The sequence below is a fragment of the Anomaloglossus baeobatrachus genome, chromosome 1 (assembly GCF_048569485.1).
Source record: "Anomaloglossus baeobatrachus isolate aAnoBae1 chromosome 1, aAnoBae1.hap1, whole genome shotgun sequence".
Taxonomy (NCBI): domain Eukaryota; kingdom Metazoa; phylum Chordata; class Amphibia; order Anura; family Aromobatidae; genus Anomaloglossus; species Anomaloglossus baeobatrachus.
In genome coordinates, this window is record NC_134353.1 from 739496044 (window position 1) to 739523487 (window position 27444).

General features: G+C 46.0%; 1 protein-coding gene across 1 annotated transcript; it reads right to left on the reverse strand.

The window, feature by feature from the left end:
• Positions 1 to 5920: 5920 nt before the first annotated feature.
• GTF2H3 (general transcription factor IIH subunit 3) lies at positions 5921 to 27149 on the reverse strand. The gene is made up of 8 exons (XM_075322713.1): positions 27102 to 27149; positions 26981 to 27009; positions 26817 to 26891; positions 22338 to 22391; positions 14540 to 14608; positions 12603 to 12738; positions 9835 to 9871; positions 5921 to 6365 (listed from the first exon to the last, which is right to left on the reverse strand). Exons 3-8 carry the CDS (start codon positions 26853 to 26855, stop codon positions 6296 to 6298), a joined length of 405 nt encoding a protein of 134 aa, XP_075178828.1. The 5' UTR covers positions 26856 to 26891; positions 26981 to 27009; positions 27102 to 27149; the 3' UTR covers positions 5921 to 6295.
• Between the last annotated feature and the right edge of the window lie 295 nt (positions 27150 to 27444).

Sequence of the window (27444 nt, forward strand, 5' to 3'; positions counted from 1 at the left end):
GGCAGACAAACACACACAACTCTGCTACATACAAACACACACAACTGCTACATACAGACAAACACACACAACTCTGCTACATACAGACAGACAAACACACACAACTCTGCTACATAGACACACACAACTCTGCTACATACAGACAAGCACACACACACAAGTCTGCTGCATACAGACAGACACACACACACAACTCTGCTACATACAGACAAGCACACACACACACAAGTCTGCTGCATACAGACAGACACACACAACTCTGCTACATACAAACACACACACACACAAGTCTGCTGCATACAGACACACACAACTCTGCTACATACAAACACACACACACAACTCTGCTACATACAAACACACACAACTCTGCTACATACAAACACACACAACTCTGCTACATACAAACACACACAACTCTGCTACATACAGACAAACACACACAACTCTGCTGCTCTGTGGGGCCCGCACCCGCGGCTCGGCGGGGACAGCACCCGCGGCTCGGCGGGGCCCGCACCCGCGGCATCGGCGGGGACAGCACCCGCGGCATCGGCGGGGACAGCACCCGCGGCTCGGCGGGGACAGCACCCGCGGCATTGGCGGGGGGGGGATTGGCAGGGCATACATCTGGGGGGGTAGAAGCAGCTCACGGGGGCCCATAATGGGGAGGCGGGGAGGGCACTTACCCGATTAGGTCACGGTGGAGAGGGGGCCCACACAGCGCCGGACAGAAGCTCGCCTCCATCTGTGGGACTGAGAAGGCGGTAGCTCCGCCCACAGATGAAGTTCAAACCAGGATGTCTGCGCGCCTTAAAGTGACGGCGCCGCAGATTGCTGCCGAGGACTGCGGTCCCCGGAACTCGGCCGGGGGCAGCAGAACTGTAAAGGCGAGTGGGCCACGGCCAAGGGACAGGAGAACTGACGAGGCCGAGTGGGCCCCCCCGGCTCTCCAGGGCCCTGGCATTTGCCTGGGTTTGCCGGGTGCTGACGCCGGCCCTGTGCTGAGCTATTAGGAAATATGAGAACAGGTTGCAATTTGTAGTATACTGGAAGAAAGATTTATTTGCCACCAGGAGCAAGAGTAACTTGCAACTAATTAGCATATGATTAGTTATTCAGATTGTTGTCAATTGCAAGTCAAATTTATGTATGAGATGGCCTAAGCGATTGTCTATAAAATAAAGGTAGTCTCAGGTTCGAAGCTGAAGTGAATGGTGAGATATGGAGCCTAAAAATCAAAAGTTCAAAACTTTGTTACCCTTTGCTCGTCAGTGAATGTGTGGTGTGTCTATGTCCGATTTATCAAAATCTGATAGGTAAATGCTGTAAGTACAAAAAAAAGCCAGAATTGCAGTTTTTCAGTCCCAAAAACATGGCAAAAAAATGCAATAAAAGGCAATCAAAACATTGTATGTACCCTAAAATGGTATCAATAAAAATGTTGACTCAGGGCGCATAAAACAAGCCCTACCACAACTCCATTGACTATAAATTCAAAAGGGCGACAAGCAAATTTTTTTATCCCAAATTTTTCTTTTTACACCAGTAAAATTTTAAAAATTATGTATGTTTTGTATCACTGTATTTCTACTGATCTGGAGAATCATATTGTCAGGTCGTTATACTATATAATGAACGCCCGTACATCACATGACAAAATGGGTAGTGTTATTTAAAATTACAACTCGTCCTGGAAAAAACAACCCTCATATGGCTACATTGACTGAAAATTCTAATGAATAAGTTATGGGTCTTTGAAGAAAGAAGAGGAGAAGAAAATGAAATCACAAACACAGGAAATAGCCTGGTTGGGTAGGGGTTAAAAAGATCACACATTTGTTTAAAAAAAAAACAACAAAAAACGAATTATGCAACAAACCTGTCTCTTGGTAGGAGCTAGAGTAAGATGGTTTTCCACCCCACAGAAAAAAAAAAATTATATATATTTATATAAACATTACACTTCATGAATTTGTCTAAAACATCTAGATAACCAAAGCTGTAAAAAAGACAACTTAAATCTTAGAGAATAAGTTTGGCTTTACACGCTGCGACATCGCTAGCCGAAGCTAGCGATGGCGAGCGTGATAGCACCCGCCCCTATTGTTATGCCGATATTTGGTGATCGCTGTCGCAGCGAACATCGCTACGGCAGCGTCACACGCACTTACCTGGTCGGAGTCGTCGCTGTGACTGCCGAACAATCCCTCACTCAAGGGGGAGGGACGTTCGGCATCACAGCGACGTCATCGCGACGTCACTAAGCGGCCGGCCAATCAAAGCGGAGGGGCGGAGATGAGAGTGACGAACATCCCGCCCACCTTCTTCCTTCCTCATTGCTGGCGTGTGGCAGATAAGGAGAGGTTCCTCGTTCCTGCGGCGTCACACGTAGCGATGTGTGCAGCCGCAGGGACGAGGAACAACTTCGCCCAAGCGACAGAAGCGATAATTGGGAGTGGACCCCCATGTCAACGAGGAGCGATTTTGGACGTTTTTGCAACGATCCAAAATCGCTCCTAGGAGTCACACACAACGAGATCGCTACAGCGGCCGGATGTGCGTCACAAAATCCGTGACCCCCAACGAGATCGGTGTAGCGATCTCGTAGCGTGTAAAGCCCCCTTAAGGCGCATATACTAAAGCTACTGATAAACAGCATATCTCTCCATAAAACAGGAGAAGCAGCAATGATGAATCAGGGCCTTAGTACGATATGTATTTTAATTCAGTTTGTAGTAAATGCTTTTAAATATAATTACACTAGAAGGTGGCCCGATTCTACGCATCGGGTATTCTAGAATTTACGTATTGTGTAGTTCATGTATGATTTTTGTTATATATATATATATATATATATATATATATATATATATATATATATATATATATAGAGATGTTGTGTGTAGTTACCAAGTGTTTGTGTAGGCGCTGTACATGTTCTGGGTGTTGTCTGGGTGTGACGGGGGGTGAGAGCGGTGTTGTATGTGTGTTGCATGTGTTGCGTTGTTTGTGGAGCGCTGTGTGTGTGTAGCGTTGTGTGTATGTTGCGCGGTTTGTGTGTGTGTGGTGTGTTTTGGGGGGAGGTATGTTTTGTGCAATGTGTGTGTTGTGCGGTATGTGCGTATATTTGTGTGTGCCGCGGTGTTTGTGTGTTGGGTGTTGTGTGTGTGTCCAGCGTTGTCTGTGTGTGTGGGTGTCTGTGTAGGGCAGTTGTTTGTGGTTCCCAGTGTGTGTGTGTGTGTGTGGTGTGTTGTGCAGTGCGCGCGCGTGTGTGTGTGTGTGCATCAGCCTCTCTTCTCTCAGCCTACCTCTCCCAGCCTCCCTCCTCCCAGCCTCCCTCAGCATCAGCCTCCCTCTCCCAGCCTCCCCAAGCATCAGCCTCCACCAGCATCAGCCTCTCTCCTTCCAGCCTCTCCCAGCATCAGCCTCCGCCAGCATCAGCCTCTCTCCTTCCAGCCTCCTCCAGCATCAGCCTCCCTCTCCCAGCCTTCCCCAGGATCAGCCTCTCTCCTCCCAGCCTTCCCCAGCATCAGCTTTCCCCTCCCAGCCTCCCTGAGCATCAGCCTTCCCCAGCATCAGCCTCTCTCCTCCCAGCCTCAGCCTCTCTCCTTCCAGCCTCCCCCAGCATCAGCCTCTCTCCTTCCAGCCTCCCCCAGCATCAGCCTCTCTCCTTCCAGCCTCCCTCAGCATCAGCCTCCTCTTCCCAGCCTTCCCCAGGATCAGCCTCTCTCCTCCCAGCCTCCTTCCTCCCAGCCTCCCCCTCCCAGCCTCCCTCAGCATCAGCCTTCCGCTCCCAGTCTCCCCCAGCATCAGCCTCCCCAAGCATCAGCCTCCACCAGCATCAGCCTCTCTCCTTCCAGCCTCCCCCAGCATCAGCCTCTCTCCTTCCAGCCTCCCTCAGCATCAGCCTCCCGTTCCCAGCCTTCCCCAGGATCAGCCTCTCTCCTCCCAGCCTCCTTCCTCCCAGCCTCCCTCAGCATCAGCCTTCCCCTCCCAGTCTCCCCCAGCATCAGCCTCCCCAAGCATCAGCCTCCACCAGCATTAGCCTCTCTCCTTCCAGCCTCCCCAAGCATCAGCCTCCACCAGCATCAGCCTCCCTCGTCCCAGCCTCCCCCAGCATCAGCCTCCCCCAGCATCAGCCTCTCTCCTCCCAGCCTTCCCCATGATCAGCCTCTCTGCTCCCAGCCTCCTCCAGCACGCCGTGCTCCTCTGCTGACACTCACACACCCGATCGCATCCACTCACACACACCCGATCGCATCCACTCGCACACACCCGATCGCATCCACTCGCACACACCCGATCGCATCCACTCGCACACACCCGATCGCATCCACTCACACACACCCGATCGCATTCACTCACACACACCCGATCGCATCCACTCACACACACCCGATCGCATCCACTCACACACACCCGATCGCATCCACTCACACACACCCGATCGCATCCACTCACACACACAGACACTGACGATATCGCACTTAGGCGCTCATACTCACAACATCAGGAGATATCACATGCCTCTGGCCATGTGATCTTCCGTCAGGTCCTGGAAGGTCACAACAGCACAGTATCGAGGCCGAGAAGCAAGCGATATCCCAGGATGTTGTGAGCATGTGGATGCGATGTGAGGTGTGTGTGAGGTGTGTGTGAGAGTGAGTGTGATCTGATGTGTGTGTATGTTTGTGTGTGTGCGTGTGGATCTTCCGCCGCAGCAGGCAGCAGGACCTTGATGCGCTTGTAACCATGCGAGCATGGTTACCAACGTATCCACACCACTCCCGTGCGAGCGGGGGCCGGGGGGGGGAGTACAGTACTCACCTCCGTGACAGCGCTTGTAACCATGCGAGCATGGTTACCAACTACCAACGTATCCACACCACTCCCGTGCGAGCGGGGGCCGGGGATCGGGGGCCGGGGGGGGGGAGGGAGTACAGTACTCACCTCCGTGACAGCCGTGTCAGTTCGGGAAATGCGCGGGGGGGAGGGGGGGGAGTACCGTACTCACCTCCGTGACAGCCGTGTCAGTTCGGGAAATGCGCGGGGGAGGGAGGGGGCGGGGCCAGAGCTAGCGTGCATTGCGTGAGGGGGGCGGGGCGTGGCCGAATTGCCAATGCCTGCAGGGTGCCGGGGCGAGAGGCCAATCTGTGGGGGGGGGGCGGAGCCTGGGCGAGCGGCTGGCCAATCCGTGTGGGGGCGCAGCCTGGGCAAGCGGCCAATCCGTGTGGGGGGGGCGGGGCCATGGCGAGCCCAGCGGCCAATCAGCTTTGTGTCACCGTAAGGACACAATTTCGGAGCATGACAGACAGACAGAATAAGGCAATTATATATATGGATAGGTTGAAAAAAGACCTAGGTCCATCAAGTCCTTCTTCCAACAATTATACGTTTTTGCCACTAAATTATCTATCTTGGGTGTACGTAGGAAATAATCCAGCCTTTTTTAAAAGCGGTTATAGAGTATGCAATTACTACCTCTTGTCGTACGGCATTCAACAGTCTGACTGCTCTAACTGAAAAGAACCCCTTCCTATTTAGCTCCCGGAATTGCCTTTCTTCCACCCATAACAAGTGCCCCTTTATGTTTGGAAGGAATACTGTAAGTCATGTGCCAGTCCTTTATATTGACCAGACATGTATTTATACATATAAATGAGATCTTCCCTGAGATGTCTTTTTTCTAGGCTAAACAAATCTAACTTTTTCAACCTCTCATCATATGGGAGGCCTTCCATCCTTGTTATAATCCAGTTGCCTACCTTTGAACTGACTAACTTCTGAATATCCTTTTTTAACATGTGGAGCCCAAAACTGGATTGCATATTCTAGATATAGCCTTACAAGACAAACTTAACGGTTTCCATTTGTTTTGGGGTTTTTTTCAGTAAAATTCTTTGCATACATATGACACTCATTACATTCTCCAAATTTTTTATTATTTTCTTTTTTTTACAAAAACTGTGCATGTATAAATAACGGAAGCAAATAAAAGTATTGCAAAGAGCAATGTTCTTCTGGATATAAAACACAATACTGAGTATGATTTATAATCTCTCGGAATCATCCGTACATGAGTTCTTATGACTTGTGCAGGTATCTGCCGAATGCGAACACCTCCTGCCACTGCTGCTCCTTTGTTGCCATGTCGCTTTCATTGTGACAAGTGAATTATGGCTTTCCTGTTGTTTGATACTCTGTTGTTAAAATATGATATAGTGTTAATAATTAAAGAAGGTCTGGGAAGTTCAACTTTGTCTTATTTTTTTTGCAAAGCAACGAGTCCTCCCCTTTAAAACAAAGGTTTTAATTTCTTCTTCTTTGCCTTCATAACTGGAGGCAACGAGATCTTAAAGGCAGTCCTGTGAAGACAGACAAATTAGAACACGAACATGAATGTGTGTATATAATATTTCTGGAGAAAGAGATTGTAGGTAATTTATTTTGAGTAAATAAACAGTGAAAATTTCTTGAAATCAAATCATTCAAAATTCTTTGTAATATAACATGGACATTCGTGACAAGAAATAGAAGACGTGGTGAGGGCTAATTAAGAAAAGAGGCCACGTTGGCATGACTATATTTTTGGTCCAATTACTGTTCATAAAAAAAGAACTGACAGCGCTTTGAGACCATTGTTATTCAATAGGGCTGTTTCGATTAACATTTTTCTTTCCATAGAATTGTATGCCTCACTGGAAGAAAAATGCACCAGTGTTGCCATCAGTGTGATGTATGTGTTTTTCACTGACCCATAGACTTGTATTGGCGGTTCTTGTCATCTGTGCTGCTGGAAAAATCTCTGACATGTGAACAGCCCCATAAATTGTCATGGGTACGTGCTGTCTCCATGAAAAAAATCCAGATACAGCATGTATGTGCCCTATGGATGTCAGAATGAGGCCTTAGGCTGCGGAAACACGAACGTACGGCATGCGATGCGAGAGCATATATGTGATATGTTAATGACCCTCGGCTCCCGCACTGCTGCAAGTGTAAGATAAATGTCATTATACTGTGATCCGATCCTGCGATCGGATCACAGCTGGAGAGGAGAGGGAGGGATTAATCTCCCTATCTCCTCCATTGCCAGTTAATGCAATTATCACACTGCACTCCGGTGTCATCTGAGTGCAGTGCGATGTTTCAATCGCACCCATAGATTTGTATGGATGGGAGTAAATACCAATCGGATTACACCTGTAGCAGGCTGCGATTGTTTTCTCGGTATGATTAGGGCTGAGAAAAAATTCACACATGGAAACATAGAGTAACATGGGACTGAGTGGAATGTGAATTTTTTTTTTTTATTGCATTCCACTTGGCCTGTTTTACTCACCGTGTCCTAGCCTTTATACAAACTTAGTTACCACAACTCAGCACCGGGATCAACCCCAGCCAAGTAAGAAGTGAATAAACACCACAGTTAACTATAATAAATTTCAATTTTTATTCAGAATCAATTTCATTTAAATACAAAGTGGCTATGGATTAGATAGGTTTCACATAATCTTTTTCCACTATATACTGTGTATATGTTATTCTCCATCAATACTGTGTATTTGGGATCACTAATCTAAATATATCTATCTATTGATCTTGAAAAGTTTATATTGTGCTATATGAACCACTAATTGTGGAAGTTTTCTAGAGATATGGTGATCATTATATATGGATAGATTGTTCTGCTTCCAAGTGGATACAATTAGTACTTATTATATCTGGATTGCATTGCGCCCCCTAGGTGGCTCTCATGTTTATTTGTATTTAAATTAAATTGATTATGAATAAAAATTTATTATAGTTAACTGTCGTGTTTATTCACTTCTTACTTGGCTGGGGTTGATCCCGGTGCTGAGTTGTGGTAACTACGTCTAAGCGAAGTGTGCACATAAATTATGGACTTCTAGTTGATTAAGGGCCGTTTCACATCTGCACTATTTTAACGGATTCGGGCTCCATTACAAATACAGTACAGATCATTTATTTACAGTGGAAGCGCGACATCATGTGGACACAAGCGAGTACTGCATGACACACACACGCGCCATAGTAACGCGCTTCAAATGTAAATAAATGAACTGTACTACATTAGTGACAGATTCCGTTTGCGTCAAAACAACGCAAGTGTGAAACTAGCCTAACTTATTTATACAAACTAAAGGTACCGTCACACATAACGAGATGGCTAGCGAGATCGCAGCTGAGTCACGGTTTCTGTGACGCAGTAGCGATCCCGTTAGCGATATTGTTATGTGTGACACCTACCAGCGATCAGGCCCCTGCTGTGAGATCTCTAGTCGTTGCAGAATGGTCCAGGCCATTTTCTTCAAAGGCGGTGTCCTGTTGGGCAGGACGCATCGCTGTGTTTGACGCTGTGTGACAGGGTCACAGTGACTGCTGAGATCGTTATACAGGTCGCTACTGCGACCTGTATCGTTCCTGCATTGCTGGTAAGGTCTGACAGTGTGACATCTCACCTGCGACCTCCCAGCGACTTACCTGCGATCCCTATCAGGTCGCATCATTTTCGGGATCGCTGGTAAGTCGTTGTGTGTGACTGGGCCTTTCGCCTCATAGTTTCAAGTTTTGTACTTTCACTATATCTCCAATTTCACAAAGAAACTTTTAGATACTTTTTTCTTACCACCTGATATTGCAGGCTGTGATATCTAATTTAAATGAATTTCAAGCTCTTAACTAAAATGGTAAATAAACTAAATTATGTCTAAAAATACTTGTGGTGCCAACTGTGCCATTTAAACTGCTGTGTCTCACTGAACTAGACACCAGCGCTGTGTATTTCAAGGAAAGGATTTTGCTGTCCGTTTAATGTGACCGTCACAAACAGTAATATGGCGTGTATATAATATTTTGTCATATGTTCTGTCATTTTTAGGAATATTAAGTTATAGAGCAATACTGTAAAAACCTAAATCCGGTTAAGGCTACAAAACTGGAAGTTAGTCTGGTACCTTGTATGCATCAGATTGAGCCAGTTTTTAGACCCCTCTAATGAAAGATGAGTGTATACATTTGAAAACCTGTAAAATTTCATATTCTGACAACTACCAGGTCCAGAACATGGTCCCATGCACCACAAAGGGTTAATGGTTCCACACATTGTTCATAACATTACAGATTGCTTCTGTCTGGCACATCTCTCCAGTGGTTACCAAATTGGGAGAGATTGGCACAGGACAGATGGTTACATGTACGCAGCTACAGTTTTACTGCTCCAATAGTAGACGAGAGATCAGTTCAGTTCTATGGAAGGGAAATGTGAGTTATAAGGGCTCAGTGGTGGTATAATCCTTCAGCTCATCATGGATTCTTCTGGAGGTGTAACTAAGATAAGGTTTAGTGATGGCTTGATATCTAAGAAATATCATGCAGCGTTGCCGCTAAATCGCAGTTACGAATGTTAGGTTGTGTGCACATGTTGCGTTTTGGTCTGCGCAGTTTTGTTACAAAAACCTACAGGTTCCCTGATGCCAGCAAAGTGAATGAGGATCCTGAAGTGTGATTTACACATTGAGTATTTTCTCCACGTGGATTGGTTGAGTTTTAAATCAGCCTAATTTCAATTATTTCAGTGTTTTCACTACAGATTTCCCCTATAGTAATGAGTGGGGAAAAATCTGCACCAAAAACGCATGTAAAAAACGTGTCAAAAAAGTGCATATGTTATACTGCATTCTTCCTGCCAAGAGATGCAGACATGGTATAGAAATATATGAACCAAATACTTAACGTGTGCACACTCTCTTAGTGTTGTCTTATTTTGAAGTCAATGTGTACAAGATATGAGGCACCATTCACACTACTTACTCGCAGGTTGTGCAGATGGGACTGAAATTACAGAATACTGAAGAAGAAAAAAAAGACAAGAAAAATAATACTGTGAATGGCAAACCGTACAGGTCTGGGGTTAAGTGTCTGGTACAAAATAAAAAAAATACAAAAACATCTAACTTGATAAGTAGGATCTTTATGTCTGTGTCTGGACATGAAGTAATAAATGAGTAATTAGACGATTTGCCATTGTAGGTAAGAAGACTGCTCTGCTTGGTTACTTTAGGCAATTGCAACACATTTTTTTCTCAGTTTTTTTTCATATTAAATGGGTTTTCCAGTGCTTTGGTAGGAGTCTGATACCAGGCACACCACCCATCAGCTGTTTGCAGCACCACCAGAGGCTGGATGTAGTGTACTGAGCGCCGCACAATCAGCTCTACCCTCACCTACTGTATCCTCATCTATCCCTTGTAGACTGTGAGCCCTCGCGGGCAGGGACCTCTCTCCTCCTGTACCTGTCTGTGTCTTGTATTGTTTATGATTATTGTACTTGTCCCTATTATGTGTATACCCCTTTCACATGTAAAGCGCCATGGAATTGATGGCGCTATAATAATAAATAATAATAATACCACCAGTACACCACACTGTTTAGTGGTCGCGGTTGGCAACCTGCAAATTAGATCCTATTATTTGAATCAAAGTGGTGGAAAACTCATTTGAAGTCCTGAATTAACCCCTTTAGCCCCCGGGCACTTTCCGTTTTTGCGTTTTTGTTTTTTGCTTCCCTTCTTCCGAGAGCTGTAACTCTTTTATTTTTCCGTCAATCTTGCCATATGAGGGCTTGTTTTTTGCGGGACAAGTTGTACTTTTAAATGAAACCATAAGTTTTACCATATGGTGTACTGGAAAACAGCAAAAAAATTCCAAGTGTGGAAAAACTGCAAAAAAAAGTGTGATGGCACAATAGTTTTTGGGATGTTTTATTCACGGTGTTCACTATATGGTAAAACTGATGTGTTATTGTGATGCCTGAGGTCGGTGCGAGTTTGTAGACACCAAACATGTATAGGTTTACTTGTATCTAAGGGGTTAAAAAAATTCACAAGCTTGTCCAATAAAAGTGGCGTACGTTTTGCGCCATTTTCGGAAACCCGTAGAGTTCTCATTTTTTGGGATCTATGGCTCAGTGATGGCTTATTTTTTGCATCTCGAGCTGACGTTTCTAATGGTACCATTTTTGCGCAGATGCTACGTTTTGATCGCCTGTTATTGCATTTTGCATAAAACTTGCGGCGACCAAAAAACGTAATTTTGGAATTTTTTTTGCCACTACACCGTTTACCAATCAGATTAATTGATTTTATATTTTGATAGATCGGGCATTTCTGAACGCGGCGATACCAAATATATGTATATTTATTTATTTTTTAACCCTTTAATTTTCAATGGGGGGAAAGGGGGGTGATTTGAACTTTTAAAACTTTTTTATTTACTTTTTTTTTTTATTTTACTAGTCCCCCTAGGGGGCTATAGCGATCAGCAATCCGATCGCTCTTAGCTATCTGCTGATCACAGCAATACAGCTGTAAACAGCAGATACAGTCACTTCTTGTTTCCCTCTGCTCCGGGCCGAGGGAAAACGAAAGTGAAACATCATAGCTGCAGGAGTCATCACATGACCCTGTGCTACGATGGCAACCACCGAAAGTCACGTGATCACTCACGTGACTTCCGGTGGGGGCGGTGGTAAGTGAAAATCTTCACCGCGCGTATATACATCTCACTGCCAGAGAGATGTAAGAGGTTAATGTTACGGGTGGAATGCGATTCCACTCGTAACATGCAGGTACACATGTCAGCTGTTGAAAACAGCTGATATGTGTGCCGATCAACGCCGCCTGCCCGCGGCAGGGGGCGGGGCTTAACGGGACACGCTCCATGACTGATATATCCGTCCATGGTCGTGAAGGGGTTAAATGTAAAAAATATTCATTAAGAAAACACTAGTTTTAAATGTGATTTTAATCAATAGATCTTGGAATAATAATGATTTCCTCAATCGGATGCGTTTAAAAAAATGTTCCTGTTCTGAGATAATCTTACATACGTGTTCCTGCTACGTACTGTGTAATGGATGTGTCTGACTGTACAGGGACATGGTCTGATCATACCACATCTTGGCAGGGGAGGGCGCAAAGATTACAAAGACATTACACTATGGGATCACAGCTTATTTTTTTGTGTGGTAAAACATTTCCCTGCCTGTTTTAAAAAAATGTTTTACCTCAAAGAAAAAATAATTTGTGATCCCATTCTGTAATGTCTTCATCCTTTGTTTACGTCCTCCCCTGCCCAGGAGATGTGGTAAGATCAGACCATGTCCCTGTACGGTCACGGGGAAGACTATTCTCCTTATGGAGACTTAACAAACCAGTCTGGCTGCCAGTGACGCGCTAGAGTTTGTCTCCTTCCTCACTGGAGGGACAATTTGAACCTGTACGGTCAGACACGGCCATTACACAGCACATAGCAGGGGCACATATATAAGATTATCTCAGAACAGGAAAAAAAAAATTAAACACATCCAATTGTGGAACTTATTGTTATTCCAACATCAATTGATTAAAATGAACTTTATTTGTGGGACAACGTATACATAATTCTGTCTCATGTGGGGGCCTGAGAGTCAAAAGCACGGCAAAGAGAATTTCTGTGCCATAAACCATGATCTTATCCCATTCATTAGATGTAACCCAATGTATTGATAAATTTAAATGTTACCATTAGTTGATTCTTACTTGATAAGCAGACAGAACAAACATAACCAATTTCTATCAGGTTCCGATGGCAGAAGCATGCTGCCCTGTAATCCACGTGAACAGGAGGGGGAAGGTTTAGCTGCGATCTTTGATCCGGATCAGGGAGGAACACCCACTAATGAGCAAAGAATACAGATGTCAAGAGAAATAAAATGAGGAATATAATGGGGTTTCAGTCTGGTATCAAACTAGCTCTGACTGTTGACAAATGAGTAAGTATATAAATTACTTACTGAAATAATTAAAGGGGTTGAGCACTACATAGATGTTGATGACCTAACCATAGGATCAATCCCTAATATCAGACTGGTTATGAATCTGTCACCCTGCACCCCTACTGCTGAGCTGCAGCACGTTACGACAGCAGTATAGTGTATGGAGCCGTGCTATTATGGGTGTATATGTTGTGTACATCCGGCTGCTGCTGAAGATGCAAAAAGGTGACCGGCTGTTTGCCCGCCAATAGATCTGATAATGATGACATGTCCCAAGGATAGGGCGACAAACCTAAGAAGTGGGCAACTATTTTAGGAAAAGTGGGGTTTATTCTGAATGTTTTTTCCAAGCTTTGACTATGTGAATGATATTAAGTGACACTAGCCATCAGTATTCTTCTGATTTCCTGAATACCGCCTCTAGAGAAGTTACTGCACTCCTCCCCTCTATTTTTATCATCTTGCAATGAACAATGTTTCTCTATGACTTCTGTGGTGCAGGAAAGCTCAGTGTTGTCATGTGCCTGAATCTAGAGAGGTCACTACACCCATCATATTGACTACATTTTCATAATCTTGCAATTATTTCCATCGTATATCCAGTAAGATGAAGACCCCATAAAGCAATGTCCTCTACTTTAAAATTAGTGGTTCTTTCAGAAGTATCTGATTAATTAAGGCTAAATGCTTCAGAAAAGTTCATTGGAGCTGAAACATGGCATAAGTTAATAAATTATACATTTCACTGGATGTGCTGCCTCACTCTCCATAATTGTATGGAAGGCCACAGCTGCTGATTTTATAAGGTCACTGACATGTACCATCAAATTGGGCACTCGGGATACCCATATGCTGTTTGTGTCTGCCCATTGATGTTTGATAGGACCTTTAACATCTAGGTTTCTGCAAACTTTACACTATTTTCTTTTGTATATATGTTCACTTTAAAGAATGATCTGATCTCTGACTATTACTACTCTTGTCCTACAAATAGCTCCCTTTCTTGAACGTATCAGATTCAGAGACTGATAAATTGGGTAAAGACAACCCAAGAGCCATGGCCAGACTAAAGGTACAGTCACACATAACGAGATCGCTAGCGAGATCGCTGCTGAGTCACGGTTTTGGTGACGCAACAGCGATCCCGTTAGCGATATCGTTATGTGTGACACCTACCAGCGATCAGGCCCCTGCTGTGAGATCTCTAGTCGATGCAGAATGGTCCAGGCCAATTTCTTCAAAGGCAATGTCCTATTGTTCCTGCATCGCTGGTAAGATCTGACTGTGTGACATCTCACCAGCGACCTCCCAGCGACTTACCAGCGATCCCTATCAGGTCACATCGTTTTCGGTATCGCTGGTAAGTCGTTGTGTGTGACTGGGCCTTTAGAGTGTTTCTTTTATCTTTATTTTAGGTCCATTTAAAAAACGGTTATTACTTAAGTATTCTGGGTGTTAAAAAACAATTCATCTCACCTGCCACAATGTACTACTCTCGAGTAACAAAATGTCATGTAACTAAAAATTAGTAAAAATAAAGTAAAGTTTTTGCCAACATTTATTTTTTGCTGTCTCATGGTTCAGACATTTATTTTTCTTTGAGGTTGTGTTTTTTACATAAGATTATATATAAGAAAATTAAGAAATATTCCTGCATTAGTGAGGTCACGGCACTGTCACTGTGTGTGTGGAGTATCTTACCAATAAATACTGCAGCAGAGAGTTCACTTGTGGTATCTTCAGATATAGACCACCTGTAATGTCACAGGCCTGTAAACACAAGAAGAACTCGCATGTACACAAGGGATGCTTCCTTCACTTTTGCCCTATACACATAAAGCACGGAAAACCCACACAAAGAGAAAGCAAGATGCCTACACTGTGTAAATAGAAGGTACATACATATAATACTCAAAGGGTTTGTTGTACCAAGTTTAGAAGTTCTCTTCTAGGTTCCAGAACAACAACACCCTTATCAATCCAGGGAGTGGGGCTCTGCATGGCCCCCTGTCTGAATGGAGTGGAGGACGAGATTAAGCATCTTCCGCTCCTGTCATTCTCTATGGCAGTGGTCCCCAACCTACGGCTCGCAGGTCCATGATGTGTGGCTCGCTGATGTCTGTCAGCTTGTTGCATTACGAACAGGTCTAACAAACCACTATGGAAAACAGGTTTACAGATGGTTACCTTTGTGAGTAGGCCTATATAAAAGAGCAGATCTGGATGTGCGTATGCTGGCTTAAGGGTTGGAGAGAAAACTTAAGTATGGTAATATGGAGATGCAATGATACTGCCAGGTAAAGGGTTGCTTAAAGCTGTGTGCAGAAGTGTGGTGGGAGTGCCTGATGTGAGAAAACCAAATGGGAGAAAGGTGGGAACCTCAGTGCGATTTCTATGTGGAAGTTTAGACTGTTATACCAGTAATTGGAACTCTGGGCATCACTACTGTGGGGTAGGTGATGGTAGTGGGATCTGGAAATCACTACTCAGGGGAATATGTAAATCACAACCACTTTCAAGGCTGAATGTGGCTCTCAAGGTAAGAAAGTATGGGGACCACTGCTCTATGCTATCTTAGGCAGTCCTAGAGAGACTGGCATGGACAAAAGATTGCTCAAGAGCCGTCCTCTAGGGATCAGGGGAGGTTCCAGTCGTTAAGTCCCCAGAGATCAGGAAATGACCCATTTCTAAACTTGGTACAAACCTGTTAATGACTTCTTCATATAGGTAAATGATTAGTGATAGAAAACCAGTAAAGTATAATTTTTGGTGAGTGTATTCATTTTTATTTGTAAATCGTAGTAATGAAAAAAAAGAGAATTTTGTTTACTTACCGTAAATTCTTTTTCTTATAGTTCCGACATGGGAGACCCAGACCATGGGTGTATAGCTTCTGCCTCCGGAGGACACACAAAGTACTACACTAAAAAGTGTAGCTCCTCCCTCCGAGCATATACACCCCCTGGATAACCAAATATAGCCAGTTTAGTGCAAAAGCTGAAGGAGGACATCCACCCACAAGTAGAGATAGAGCAAAACCCGGAACAACCGGAACCTCTGTCTACAACAACAGCCGGTGAAAACACACGGAACAAGAACTGCCAATAGGCAACAGGGAGGGTGCTGGGTCTCCCATGTCGGAACTATAAGAAAAAGAATTTACGGTAAGTAAACAAAATTCTCTATTTCTTCATCGTTCCTTATGGGAGACCCAGACCATGGGACGTCTCAAAGCAGTCCATGGGTGGGAATAAACAGAAAACTGAGAAGTAGGCAAAACCTAACTTCACAAATGGGCGACAGCCGCCTGAAGGATGCGTCTGCCCAAGCTCGCATCTGCTGAAGCATGAGCATGCACTTGGTAGTGCTTCGAAAAGGTGTGCAGACTAGGCCAAGTGGCAGCCTGACAGACCTGCTGAGCCGTAGCCTGGTGCCTGAAAGCCCAAGAGGCACCGACAGCTCTGGTCGAGTGCGCCTTGATCCCCGGCGGGGGAGGCACCTGAGTACACTGGTAGGCATCGGATATGGCCGACCTAATCCAACGAGCTAGGGTCGGTTTAGAAGCCGAGAGACCCTTGCGCTGACCTGTGGTCAGCACAAAAAGAAAGGTGCACCGCCTAAGAACAGCGGTGCGTGACACATAGATCCGGAGCGCCCGCACCAGATCTAAAGTATGCAACGCTTTCTCAAAGCGATGCACAGGGGCCGGACAAAAGGAAGGCAATAAAATGTCCTGGTTAAGGTGGAAAGGGGACACCACCATAGGGAGAAAGTCCGGAGTCGGACGGAGAACCACCTTGTCTTGGTGAAAAACCAAAAAAGGTGACTCCGAAGAGAGCGCAGCCAAATCAGAGACTCTCCTGAGAGAAGTTATGGCCACCAGAAAGACGACTTTCTGTGAAAGTCGAAACAAAGAAACCTCCCTAAGAGGCTCAAAGGGGGGTTTCTGTAAGGCCGTGAGGACCAGATTAAGGTCCCAGGGGTCCAAAGGCCGCCAGTAAGGTGGAATGATGTGAGATGCGTCCTGCATGAAGGTGCGCACCTGGGCCAGTCGGGCGATACGCCGCTGGAACAACACTGACAGAGCCGAGACCTGTCCCTTGAGGGAATTGAGGGATAGTCCTAGCTGCAGACCGGACTGTAGAAATGGACAGGATGGTCGGCAAGGAAAAAGGCCAAGGGACATGCCCGGAAGAACGACACCAGGACAGGAAAATTCTCCAAATCCTGTGGTAAATCCTGGCCGAGGAAGACTTCCGAGCCGGAGTCATAGTGGAGATGACTACGGAAGGAATGCCGGAAGCCGTCAGGATCCAGCAATGAGTATGACCCGACGGCCCTCCATTCTGATCTTGCGCAGGACTCTGGGCAAGAGAGCTAGAGGGGGAAACACGTAAGACAGACGGAACTGGGACCAATCCTGAACCAGCGCGTCCGCTGCCAAGGCCTGAGGATCGTGGGAGCGAGCCACGTAAACCGGGACCTTGTTGTTGTGCCGGGATGCCATTAGATCCACTTCCAGAGTGCCCCACTTGCGGCAGATCGACCGGAACACTGCCGGATGCAGAGCCCACTCGCCGCTGTCCACGGTTTGACGGCTGAGATAATCTGCCTCCCAGTTTTCTACGCCTGGGATGTGGACTGCGGATATGGTGGACTTGGAGTCCTCCGTCCACTGAAGGATACGTTGAACCTCCAACATTGCCAGGTGGCTGCGAGTCCCGCCCTGGTGATTGATGTAGGCAACTGCTGTCGCGTTGTCTGACTGGACTCGAATGTGCTTGCCCGCCAACAGGTGGTGAAAGGCTACGAGAGCTAGGAGCACAGCTCTGATTTCCAGCACATTGATCGAGAGGGCTGATACGGACGGAGTCCAAGTGCCCTGTGCTCGGTGGTGGAGAAATACTGCTCCCCAGCCGGATAGACTGGCCTCCGTGGTGAGAATCACCCAGGACGGGATCAGAAAGGAGCGTCCCTGGGACAGAGAGAGGGGCCGAAGCCACCACTGAAGAGAGCTCCTGGTCTGTGACGACAGAGTCACTAGCCTGTGCAAGGAAGAAGTCCGCTTGTCCCAACAGCGGAGAGACTCAAGAGCCACGCAAACTGCAATTGGCACATGCAGATAGGCATCTCTGATGTCGATGGATGCCAGGAAATCTCCTTGGGTCATTGAGGCAATGACTGATCGTAGAGACTCCATGCGAAAATGCCGCACCTGAACATGCTTGTTGAGAAGCTTGAGATCCAGGATGGGCCGGAAGGAACCGTCCTTCTTGGGGACTAGGAAGAGATTTGAGTAAAAACCTCTGAACCGTTCCCTGGCGGGAACCGGTACAATTACTCCGTTGGCCTGTAAGGATGCCACGGCCTGAGAGAAGGCGGCGGCCTTGGAGCAGGGGGGAGTGGACAGAAAGATTCTGTTTGGCGGGCTGGAAGAGAACTCTATCCTGTAGCCGTGGGAGATGATATCCCGCACCCACTGATCGGAAACGTGTTGAAACCACACGTCGCCAAAGTGGGATAGCCTGCCACCGACTAAGGACGTTGCTGGCTCGGCCAGATAGTCAAGAGGAGGCTGCCTTGGTGGCAGCATCTCCTGCGGACCCTTGTGGACGCGGCTTCTTGCGCCAGGTGGGCTTCTGGCCCTTGGCTGAGTTAGTGGACGAGGCCGAGGGCTCAGAGGCCGCCCAGTTAGAGGAACGAAAGGAACGAAACCTCGACTGGTTGCTGCCCTGGACAGGTTTCCTGGGTTTAGTCTGTGGCAAGGAAGTACTCTTCCCGCCTGTAGCCTCCTTAATAATTTCATCCAGTTGTTCACCGAACAGCCTGGACCCAGCAAATGGGAGCCCAGCAAGGTACTTCTTTGAAGAAGCATCTGCCTTCCACTCTCGAAGCCACAAGATCCTGCGGATAGCAAGGGAATTAGCGGAGGCCACCGCCGTGCGGTGAGAAGCCTCCAGCATGGCAGACATGGCGTAGGCTGAAAAGGCTGAAGCCTGGGAAGTTAAGGCAACCAATTCAGGCATAGAGTCCCTAGTGAGGGAATGCATCTCTTCTAGGGAAGCAGAGATGGCTTTGAGAGCCCACACTGCTGCAAAGGATGGGGAGAACGAGGCCCCTGCCGCCTCATAGACAGACTTGGCCAGGAGGTCAACCTGGCGGTCAGTGGGATCCTTGAGTGAGGTGCCATCAGCCACAGATACGACTGTCCGGGCTGAGAGTCTAGACACCGGAGGGTCTACCTTTGGTGAGTGAGCCCACTCCTTGACCACCTCTGGTGGAAAAGGAAAACGGTCATCAGAACCACGCTTTGGGAAGCGTTTGTCAGGACAGGCTCTGGGCTTGGACACAGTGGCTTGAAAACTGGAGTGGTTAAAGAACACACTCCTTGTTCTCTTAGGCAAGGTAAACTGGTGCTTTTCTGCCAGAGAGGGTTGCTCCTCTGATACTGGCGGATTGAGGTCCAGTACAGAATTAATGGACGCAATCAAATCACTAACATCCGCATCACCCACGGACGGATCAATGGGGCACATGGAGGTAGCGTCCGAGCCCCCAGTAAAGACATCCTCCTCGTCCTGTGAGTCGGCTCGTGAATCGGAGCCGCGGGACGAGGAAGGAGAGGGGTCCCTGCGTCTCCTTTTAAGAGGACGGGGTCTGGGAACAGATGAAAAATCCTCTGTGAGCTCTGCAGAGCGAGCCGGAGCAGCAGAGGCGCCCTGAGAAGGGGGCTGATGCATGGTCAGCAGAGTCCGGGACAGCTGTCCCATGGAGTTGGCAAAGGACTGGGAGATAGCCTTAGAAAACGATGCTACCCAAGCCGGGGGTTCAGCCACCGGGGCCGGAGCAGCCGGAGGGACCACTGGGGAGACTCCAGGCTGAGGCACCACCATGTTAGAGCAGGCATCACAATGTGGATATGTGCTCGGTTCAGGCAGTATGAGCTTACATGCAGTGCATATTGAGTACAGCCTTGCAGCCTTGCTCCTAGTGAGATACATGCTGCTGAGGTGGAGGCTCTGCAGTAAAGAACACACTCCTTCAGAATGACCCCCAGAGAGTGTATAAGAAAATCCACAACCAGAGGTTGTGGCTTACCAGACCGTTTTGTGTGCCCTCCGGATCCCACAGCTCGGACCCCCAGCCAGGTTGCAGAGATGCAGAAGCCAGCGCCGATCAGTGTGTGAACGCTGATAAAATGGCGCCGGAGTGAGGAGGGGGGGCGGGGCTTAGTCCAAGAGCGGGAACCGGAGGGCCAAGGAGATATACAGGGGAGGGAAACATCTCCTCAGAGAGGAGTGTCCTCCCCTGTGCTGAACGGCCGGTGGGCGGCGCCGCACTGTCCCCCTGCATGACTGACATGCAGGGGCAGTGAAACCGAAAGTAGGCCGCAGCCGAAGCCGGGGCCTACATTTTTCAATGCGGCCGGCGAGCAGGCACCCTCGGCGCGGTTCTCAGGTGAAAACCAGAGAACCGGCCGGAAAAGTCACCAAAGTAACCTGACACACTCTCCCCAACAATAAAGATGCAAAGGACCCCCTGCAATAACGTCTCAAATACTTAGCTTGTGAGACGCAGGGCCAGGTCCCTGAGGGATGAGTGCTCCGTCCGGCAGGGTCCTGCAAGGGCTGCGGATGGAGACCGGTCTCCTGCAAAGCAGTGAGAACCGTGATGGCTCCCACTTCAAGCCAGAGCCCGAGGGATGGTGAAGGAGCGCGGCATGTAAGGCTCCAGCCTTGTAATATCAACCTTAACAGCACCGCCGACATAGTGGGGTGAGAAGGGACATGCCGGGGGTCCAGCTTGGACCCGCTTTTCTTCCAACTCTTTAAAATCAAAAATCAGATGAGAATGCATGTGTGGATGTGTGCCTCCTGAACACAAAGCATTGAACTGGCTAGATTTGGTTATCCAGGGGGTGTATATGCTCGGAGGGAGGAGCTACACTTTTTAGTGTAGTACTTTGTGTGTCCTCCGGAGGCAGAAGCTATACACCCATGGTCTGGGTCTCCCATAAGGAACGATGAAGAAAATGTGCATCTCCACATCCGCCCTCACACTGGTCAGCACTGTCAGAACACAAAATAGCAGCATACGAGAGATATAGTATATAATAGCATACATGCCATAGATGTAAATGGTCAAAAATTCTAAGAGAATAAATGTGGCTGTGTCTATCAGATTACAGTCAATTCCCTACTGCTGCATTGGCCACCTTATTGTAGCACTAGGCACTTTACTGCTATCTTTACATCTGGGATGGATACCATGTGGTGATTTAATTTGTAGGGACATGTGACAGAGTTTTTTTCATGAATTTGTATTAATATTTAATATAACTTATCGCACGTTGCACTTTCTTTTTGGTCCCTGTAGTGGTTTTAAAATTGGGAATTTACTGTAATCTGATAGACCCAGAGACATTTATTCTCTTTGAATGTTTGACCATTTACATCTGTGGCACGTATATTCTTATATACTATATCTCCCGTATGCTGCTATTTTGTGTTCTGTTCTGTCCGTTTTTGTCATATATGTACCACTGGTTTTGTAGTCCACAATAAAAATTTTGCACTAGAGATACTTGTTCTCCAGTTTTTGCATATTGTTGATGAGTCTGTGCTGATGGTCATGTGACCATATCAGGCACCAGCCTGTTTATAATGTTTTATATGGCTTTTCATGATTTTTTTGCGTATAATTTTGTAACTATGTAGATATAGGGAGGAGGAGCGGATCTATGCCTCAGACTCCACCCTTTTAATTTAGCTCCTCCCTCCTATCTACATAGAATCTCATTCGTACAAACTGCCCTCTCCTATCTCAGTAATGGGAAAGTGTTCACTGAATACAGATTTTACCTCAGAATGGAGATTTTTGATAATGACTGATCAATTCTAGCAGAGAACGAAGCAGATTTCTTGGATAAGAAATATTACAAAGTTGATTACTTTCATGTGGACTATTGATTTATGGAATAAAAATTAAAACGATGGTTACACTTTAAGTGCCACTAGGCGGAATAGCCTACTAAGGAGGAGCTGACTTTTTTCTTAAAGTTGTAATTCTTAAGGCCGGTTTCACATTTGTGTAGTTTTGACGGAAACTGAATCCAGCACAGATGCAGTACAGTTCATTTATTTACAGTGGAAGCGTGACACTATGTGGACACATGCGGTTGTGTATGAAGCAAACACAACCACATGGTTTCGCGCTTCCACTGTAAATAAATGAACTGTACTGCATCTGTGCTGGATTCCGTTTCCGTCAAAACGACGCAAATGTGAAACCGGCCTTAGTGGTGCCAAAAGTGTACACCTACAGTTTCTTGTGTACCTTAATGAAGTGCCTGAGACATTTTTATTTATTTGTGAGTTTTCTATGTTAAGGGATTAACGGGGCTCTTTATTACAAAAAATAACATAGAACAAGTCCTAAATTTTTACCATGTACATGTTAATACCACATTGGAGCATTAAGAATTGGGGCTAGACCATACCTGTTGTAGAAGTCCAGAATCTGTGTCCAGTACACAAGCGTCAATGAGAATGCTCTGAGGATAATAAACAATAAGAGGTTAGCTTGGATTGTAGGGGAGGAGAAAGTAAGATTTGTGGATTTCTTTTGGGAGATTTCCTGGTCAGCCATTTAAAAATACTGAGATTGGAGTTACGATTAGCCTTCAGTTACAGCATTGTTAAAATATATGGAAAACCCCATTAATTTCCAAAGCATTTTCAGTTTCCACAAATAACACTATGTAACAAGTTTGAAGTTTGTGTTTGTCCTTGGCTACCAAAGGTGTTTTCCCAATCACTTATGACTAAAGTGACAAGAAAATGGCAAGAATTCCCAAGAAAGTTTGCTTTTGTGGTCAGGACATTGATTGAAATCTATGTTTTCTTGAACATTTGCAAAACTTGCAACGTTAAGTAGACCACGAGAAGCAGTTTCCATATTTTCTTTGCCTTTGGGATAGCCGGGACACCAATCAGCACTATCACAGGCGGGACTGGCCACAGAGGACCGAGTTTTCTGTGGGAAAGAATAACATGAAGTGGGAGTCATTGATGGACCCATGGAAAGTGCTGATGCCACCCCTGCACATCAAGTTAGGCCTGATAAAAGTTTGTCACAGCTCTCGACAAAGAATTGGCAGCCTTCAAGTACCTACAAAATCTCTTTCCTAAGATGTTTGAGGCAAAGGTAAACGCTGGTATCTTCGTTAGACCAGAAATCAAGCAGATTCTAGAGAACAAAGAATTCGGAAAGAATCTGACTAGAAAAGAGAAAGCAGGTTGGAGCAGCTTTGCTGCAGTGGTGCATAATTTCCTGGACAATCACAAGGATGAGAGATATGTGCAACTGGTTAAGACTCTGATAAAGAACTTTGAAAAAATGGGATGTAGGATGTCTCCAAGGCAAAAAAAAAAAATGTAGGCGTGTGCACTGTAATAAATATTTTGAGGTGCCAGTGAACTGAGTAAACTCAAGGTCCAGACAACAATAGAAATCACTGCACTCTCAAGAAGTTGAAATCAAAATTGTGCTTTTATTGTGAGTCTTGCAACCGAACAAACTTTTCGGCCTTATATTAGGCCTTGCTCACTAGGCGCTCCTAGGATTTATTTGAAGAGAGAATATATTAAGTGGGGATTAGCACCAAAGTCGGTACTATACTACTTTCGGACTATAAGACGCACCGGACCATAAGACGCACCCTGGTTTTAGAGAAGGAAAATAGGAAAGTAAAATTTTAAGCAAAAAATGTGGTCATGACACTGTTATGGGGCAAGGATTGGCTGCTGACACTGTTATGGGGGTAATATCCCCAAATTCCCTACTAAGGTACCCCATCCTGGTAATGATCCTCCTGCCTTGTATATATACCGTATGTCCCTCATCCTGGTATAGCCCCAATCCTGCTATATACCGCCATCCTGGTTTGTGCTCCCATACTGCTGTATACCCCATCCTAGTATATGGCCGCATCATGCTATATACCCCATCCTGGCATATGGCCGCATCATGCTATATACCCCATCCTGGCATATGGCCGCATCATGCTATATACACCATCCTGGCGTATGGCGGCATCCTGCTATATACCCCATCCTGGCGTACGGCCGCATCCTGCTATATACCCCATCCTGGCATATGGCTGCATCCTGCTATATACCCCATCCTGGCGTATGGCCGCATCCTGCTATATACCCCATCCTGGTGTATGACCGCATCCTGCTATATACCACATCCTGGCGTATGGCCGCATCCTGCTATATACCCCATCCTGGTGTATGACCGCATCCTGCTATATACCCCATCCTGGTGTATGGCTGCATCCTGCTATATACCCCATCCTGGTGTATAGCCGCCTCCTGCTATATACCCCATCCTGGTGTATGGCCGCATCCTGCTATATACCCCCATCCTGATATATACCCCATCCTGGCGCATGGCCGCATCCTGCTATATACCCCATCCTGGTGTATGACCGCATCCTGCTATATACCCCATCCTGGCGCATGGCCGCATCCTGCTATATACCCCATCCTGGTGTATGACCGCATCCTGCTATATACCCCATCCTGGTGTATGGCCGCATCCTGCTATATACCCCATCCTGGTGTATAGCCGCCTCCTGCTATATACCCCATCCTGGTGTATGGCCGCATCCTGCTATATACCCCCATCCTGATATATACCCCATCCTGCTATATACCCCATCCTGGTGTATGGCCGCATCCTGTGGCACACAAAAAAAATAAACGTTCATACTCACCTTTCCTCGCTCCACGCAGTATCGCTCCTCCTCCAGTCTGTGCCAGCAGCAGCGCCACTGACCTGTGTGGAGCCGGCCACGATCCCTGCAGCATTGCGATGTCCTCCTGTCTGTGCCAGCCGCGGCTGTGTGTGGACACGTGCGCACAGCGATGACGTCATCGCTGTGCGCACCGCTAGTCTCCACACACAGCGGCGGCCAGCACAGACAGGAAGACATTGCGATGCTGCAGGGATCGTGGCCGGTGAGTATACTGATTCACTGCACCCCGCACTGATGATGATGTGCGGAGGGTAGTGAATACTGCCACACATGATCACTCCAGGCTGTAGTTGCCAGGGGTGATCATGGGGGCCGGCTGTTTAGTATGCGGGTATCCCCCTCCCACATCTCAGTGCCGCCTTCAGCGCTGAGAGATGATGGGGGGAGGATGCATCCATATGAAATGAGCGGGCCCACGTGGTCATGGTAGGCACTGCTGCAGCCTGCTTGTGCCCCCGATGACCCGCGCCACCGCAGCACCCTCATTCTCCGCAGCCCTACATTCAGATTATAAGACGCACCCCCCACTTTCCCCCAACATTTGGGGGAAAAAGTGCGTCTTAAAGTCCGAAAAATACGGTAGTCAGCAATCTCAGCGTGTTTTTTAGACAATAAATGAATATCTGGTGTGGGATTTGGTAAGTCTTTCCTTAATCCTTAGGGTCATAATAATGCAGTGGACACTTGTGTGCTGTCTTCCCCTTGGAATTAGTTAGAGGAGCTGTTTGGTATAACCTCTGTCATGTAATGCTGGCCCGTCCTGGGTTGTGGCAAATGTCATGACAAGGCGAGCGCTTTCATCAGGATATAAAGGACTTTGAACAAAGCTACCAAGGACAGTATAACGAGAACATGATGGGAGACTATATTTGGGGGATGATTCGTGAAAGTGATTTACAGTATAATCATATATCGACAAAAGCTACTCACTTCTAAACCAGTCTTGTTCATCTTGGCCAACCTTAAACGCATATACAATGTTTTTGTAACTGTATCAACAAAAAGATATGCTGAACATTTTCGATTTCCCTATGCAAATACGTAAAACTGAATATTTCATTGTCCAGGTCACAAAAGCAAAGTCTATAATTAATTAAATAGTTTTTCTTGACTATTTAAGCATGAGTAACTGGAATATAGCACTTAAAAGCTTGAGACAAAAATTGTGTTACAGTTGTCCATAGAGTTTGAGCAATGATCAAGAAAGTTCTTTGCGTCATCATATAAGATATGTAACGCCAGATTCTTTTAGACACTAGTGATGAGTGAGCACTACCATGCTCGTGTGCTCTGTACTCGTAACCAGCAGTTAGATGCTTGAATGGGCAGAACTTGAGTGCCCGGGTGTAATGGAAGTTAATGGGGAACTCGAGCATGTTTTTGGGAAATCTTCCGAAAAAATGCTTGAGTTCCCCACTGACTTCCATTATACTTGGGTACTCGGGTAACGCCCATCAGAGCATCCACCTGCTCGTTATGAGTATAGGTGTCCTTCTTACCCATCAAAAACACACATATTCAGATAGTGGTCAGTCAAATACATATATGGTCGGCTTAAGAAGGAAATACAGGATTGAATGAACAAGTAAAAAAAGTGTTTATGTATCAGCTCACCACTTCAAAAGCCCGAAAATTCTAGAAAGGCCCAGCGGGTTCCAATAAGCAGGTGCAAGGAAACCTTTGGCCGGTGTCCACATGGAATAAGGAGGACAAAGAAGGTGAAGATCCAGCACAATATTAAATTCAGAGTTTCTTCTTTATTTCATCATTTAAAATCAGGCGAAAAAAGGGGGATACACCATGTCCAATAAAAATGTGACTCACAAGACGCGTTTCGAACACATTAGTGCTCTTAATCACATGTAAAAAAAAAAGGGCAATAGGCATGTCATATCCGTTAACATATATATATATATATATATATATATATATATATCCTTTCCATTTTAAGATGCATTACATGTGATCAAAAACACCAATGTGTTCAAAACGCGTCTTGTGGGTCACGCTTTTATTGGAGATGGTGTATCTGAGTTTAAATGATGAAATAAAGAAGAGACTCTGAATTTTATGTGGTGCTGGATCTTCACCTTCTTTTTTCTCAGGATTCAATGAAGTCTTTCTAAACAAGATGGCTGAACAAAGACAAAATACCTGTTTTTGAGCTGCAAATATGACATTCATGAAGTTCATGTACTGTAGAGCACTATCTTCTGCTGCTTTAATCACCTACAAAATGACAGATTGGCTGTAGAGTCATAATTATCGTCCTTGCAAAGCTTTATGCCTGAAATGTGCTGCAGCCCCTACATACTCACTAGTATCCGGGATTTCACTTCCTCTCCAGCTGTATAGTAAAGGATAAAATCAGATGCAAATGTTATTAATAGAGAGACTAATATGAATCACTGCAAATTATGACATTTATTCCAGCAATACCTTTACTTTCTTTGCTTATCCGGTTAATATCTAGCAGATTTTGGATAAGGAAACTATATCACTACCATATGTTATTTTCAAGGCTGGTGTACTCAGTAATGTACATTAAAAATAAACTGGAGCATCTTAGATGATTGCAACTAGAGTAGGCGGATGATGAGAGTAATGCTTTTTTATAAATGCTCCCGAAGTTTACCCTCGGTGGAGGACATCACATATCACATCGGCATTTGTTACACAGATTACATAGAACTCCTGCATTTTTTCACAAAATAGATCTGAAGGATTATCCACTTTATCGCAGATGGCACAAGCTAATAGATTTTACATGTGCGATGGTTGA

Coding starts and splice junctions, on each gene's coding strand:
- GTF2H3 (XM_075322713.1), bottom strand. CDS start 26,855: ATGAACTTCATGAATGTCATATTTGCAGCTCAAAAACAG. Junction 12,739..14,539: donor CTCTGCTGCAGTATTTATTG/GTAAGATACTCC, acceptor TTTGCTCATTAG/TGGGTGTTCCTCCCTGATCC. Junction 6,366..9,834: donor CCCATCTGCACAACCTGCGA/GTAAGTAGTGTG, acceptor CTGTCTTCACAG/GACTGCCTTTAAGATCTCGT.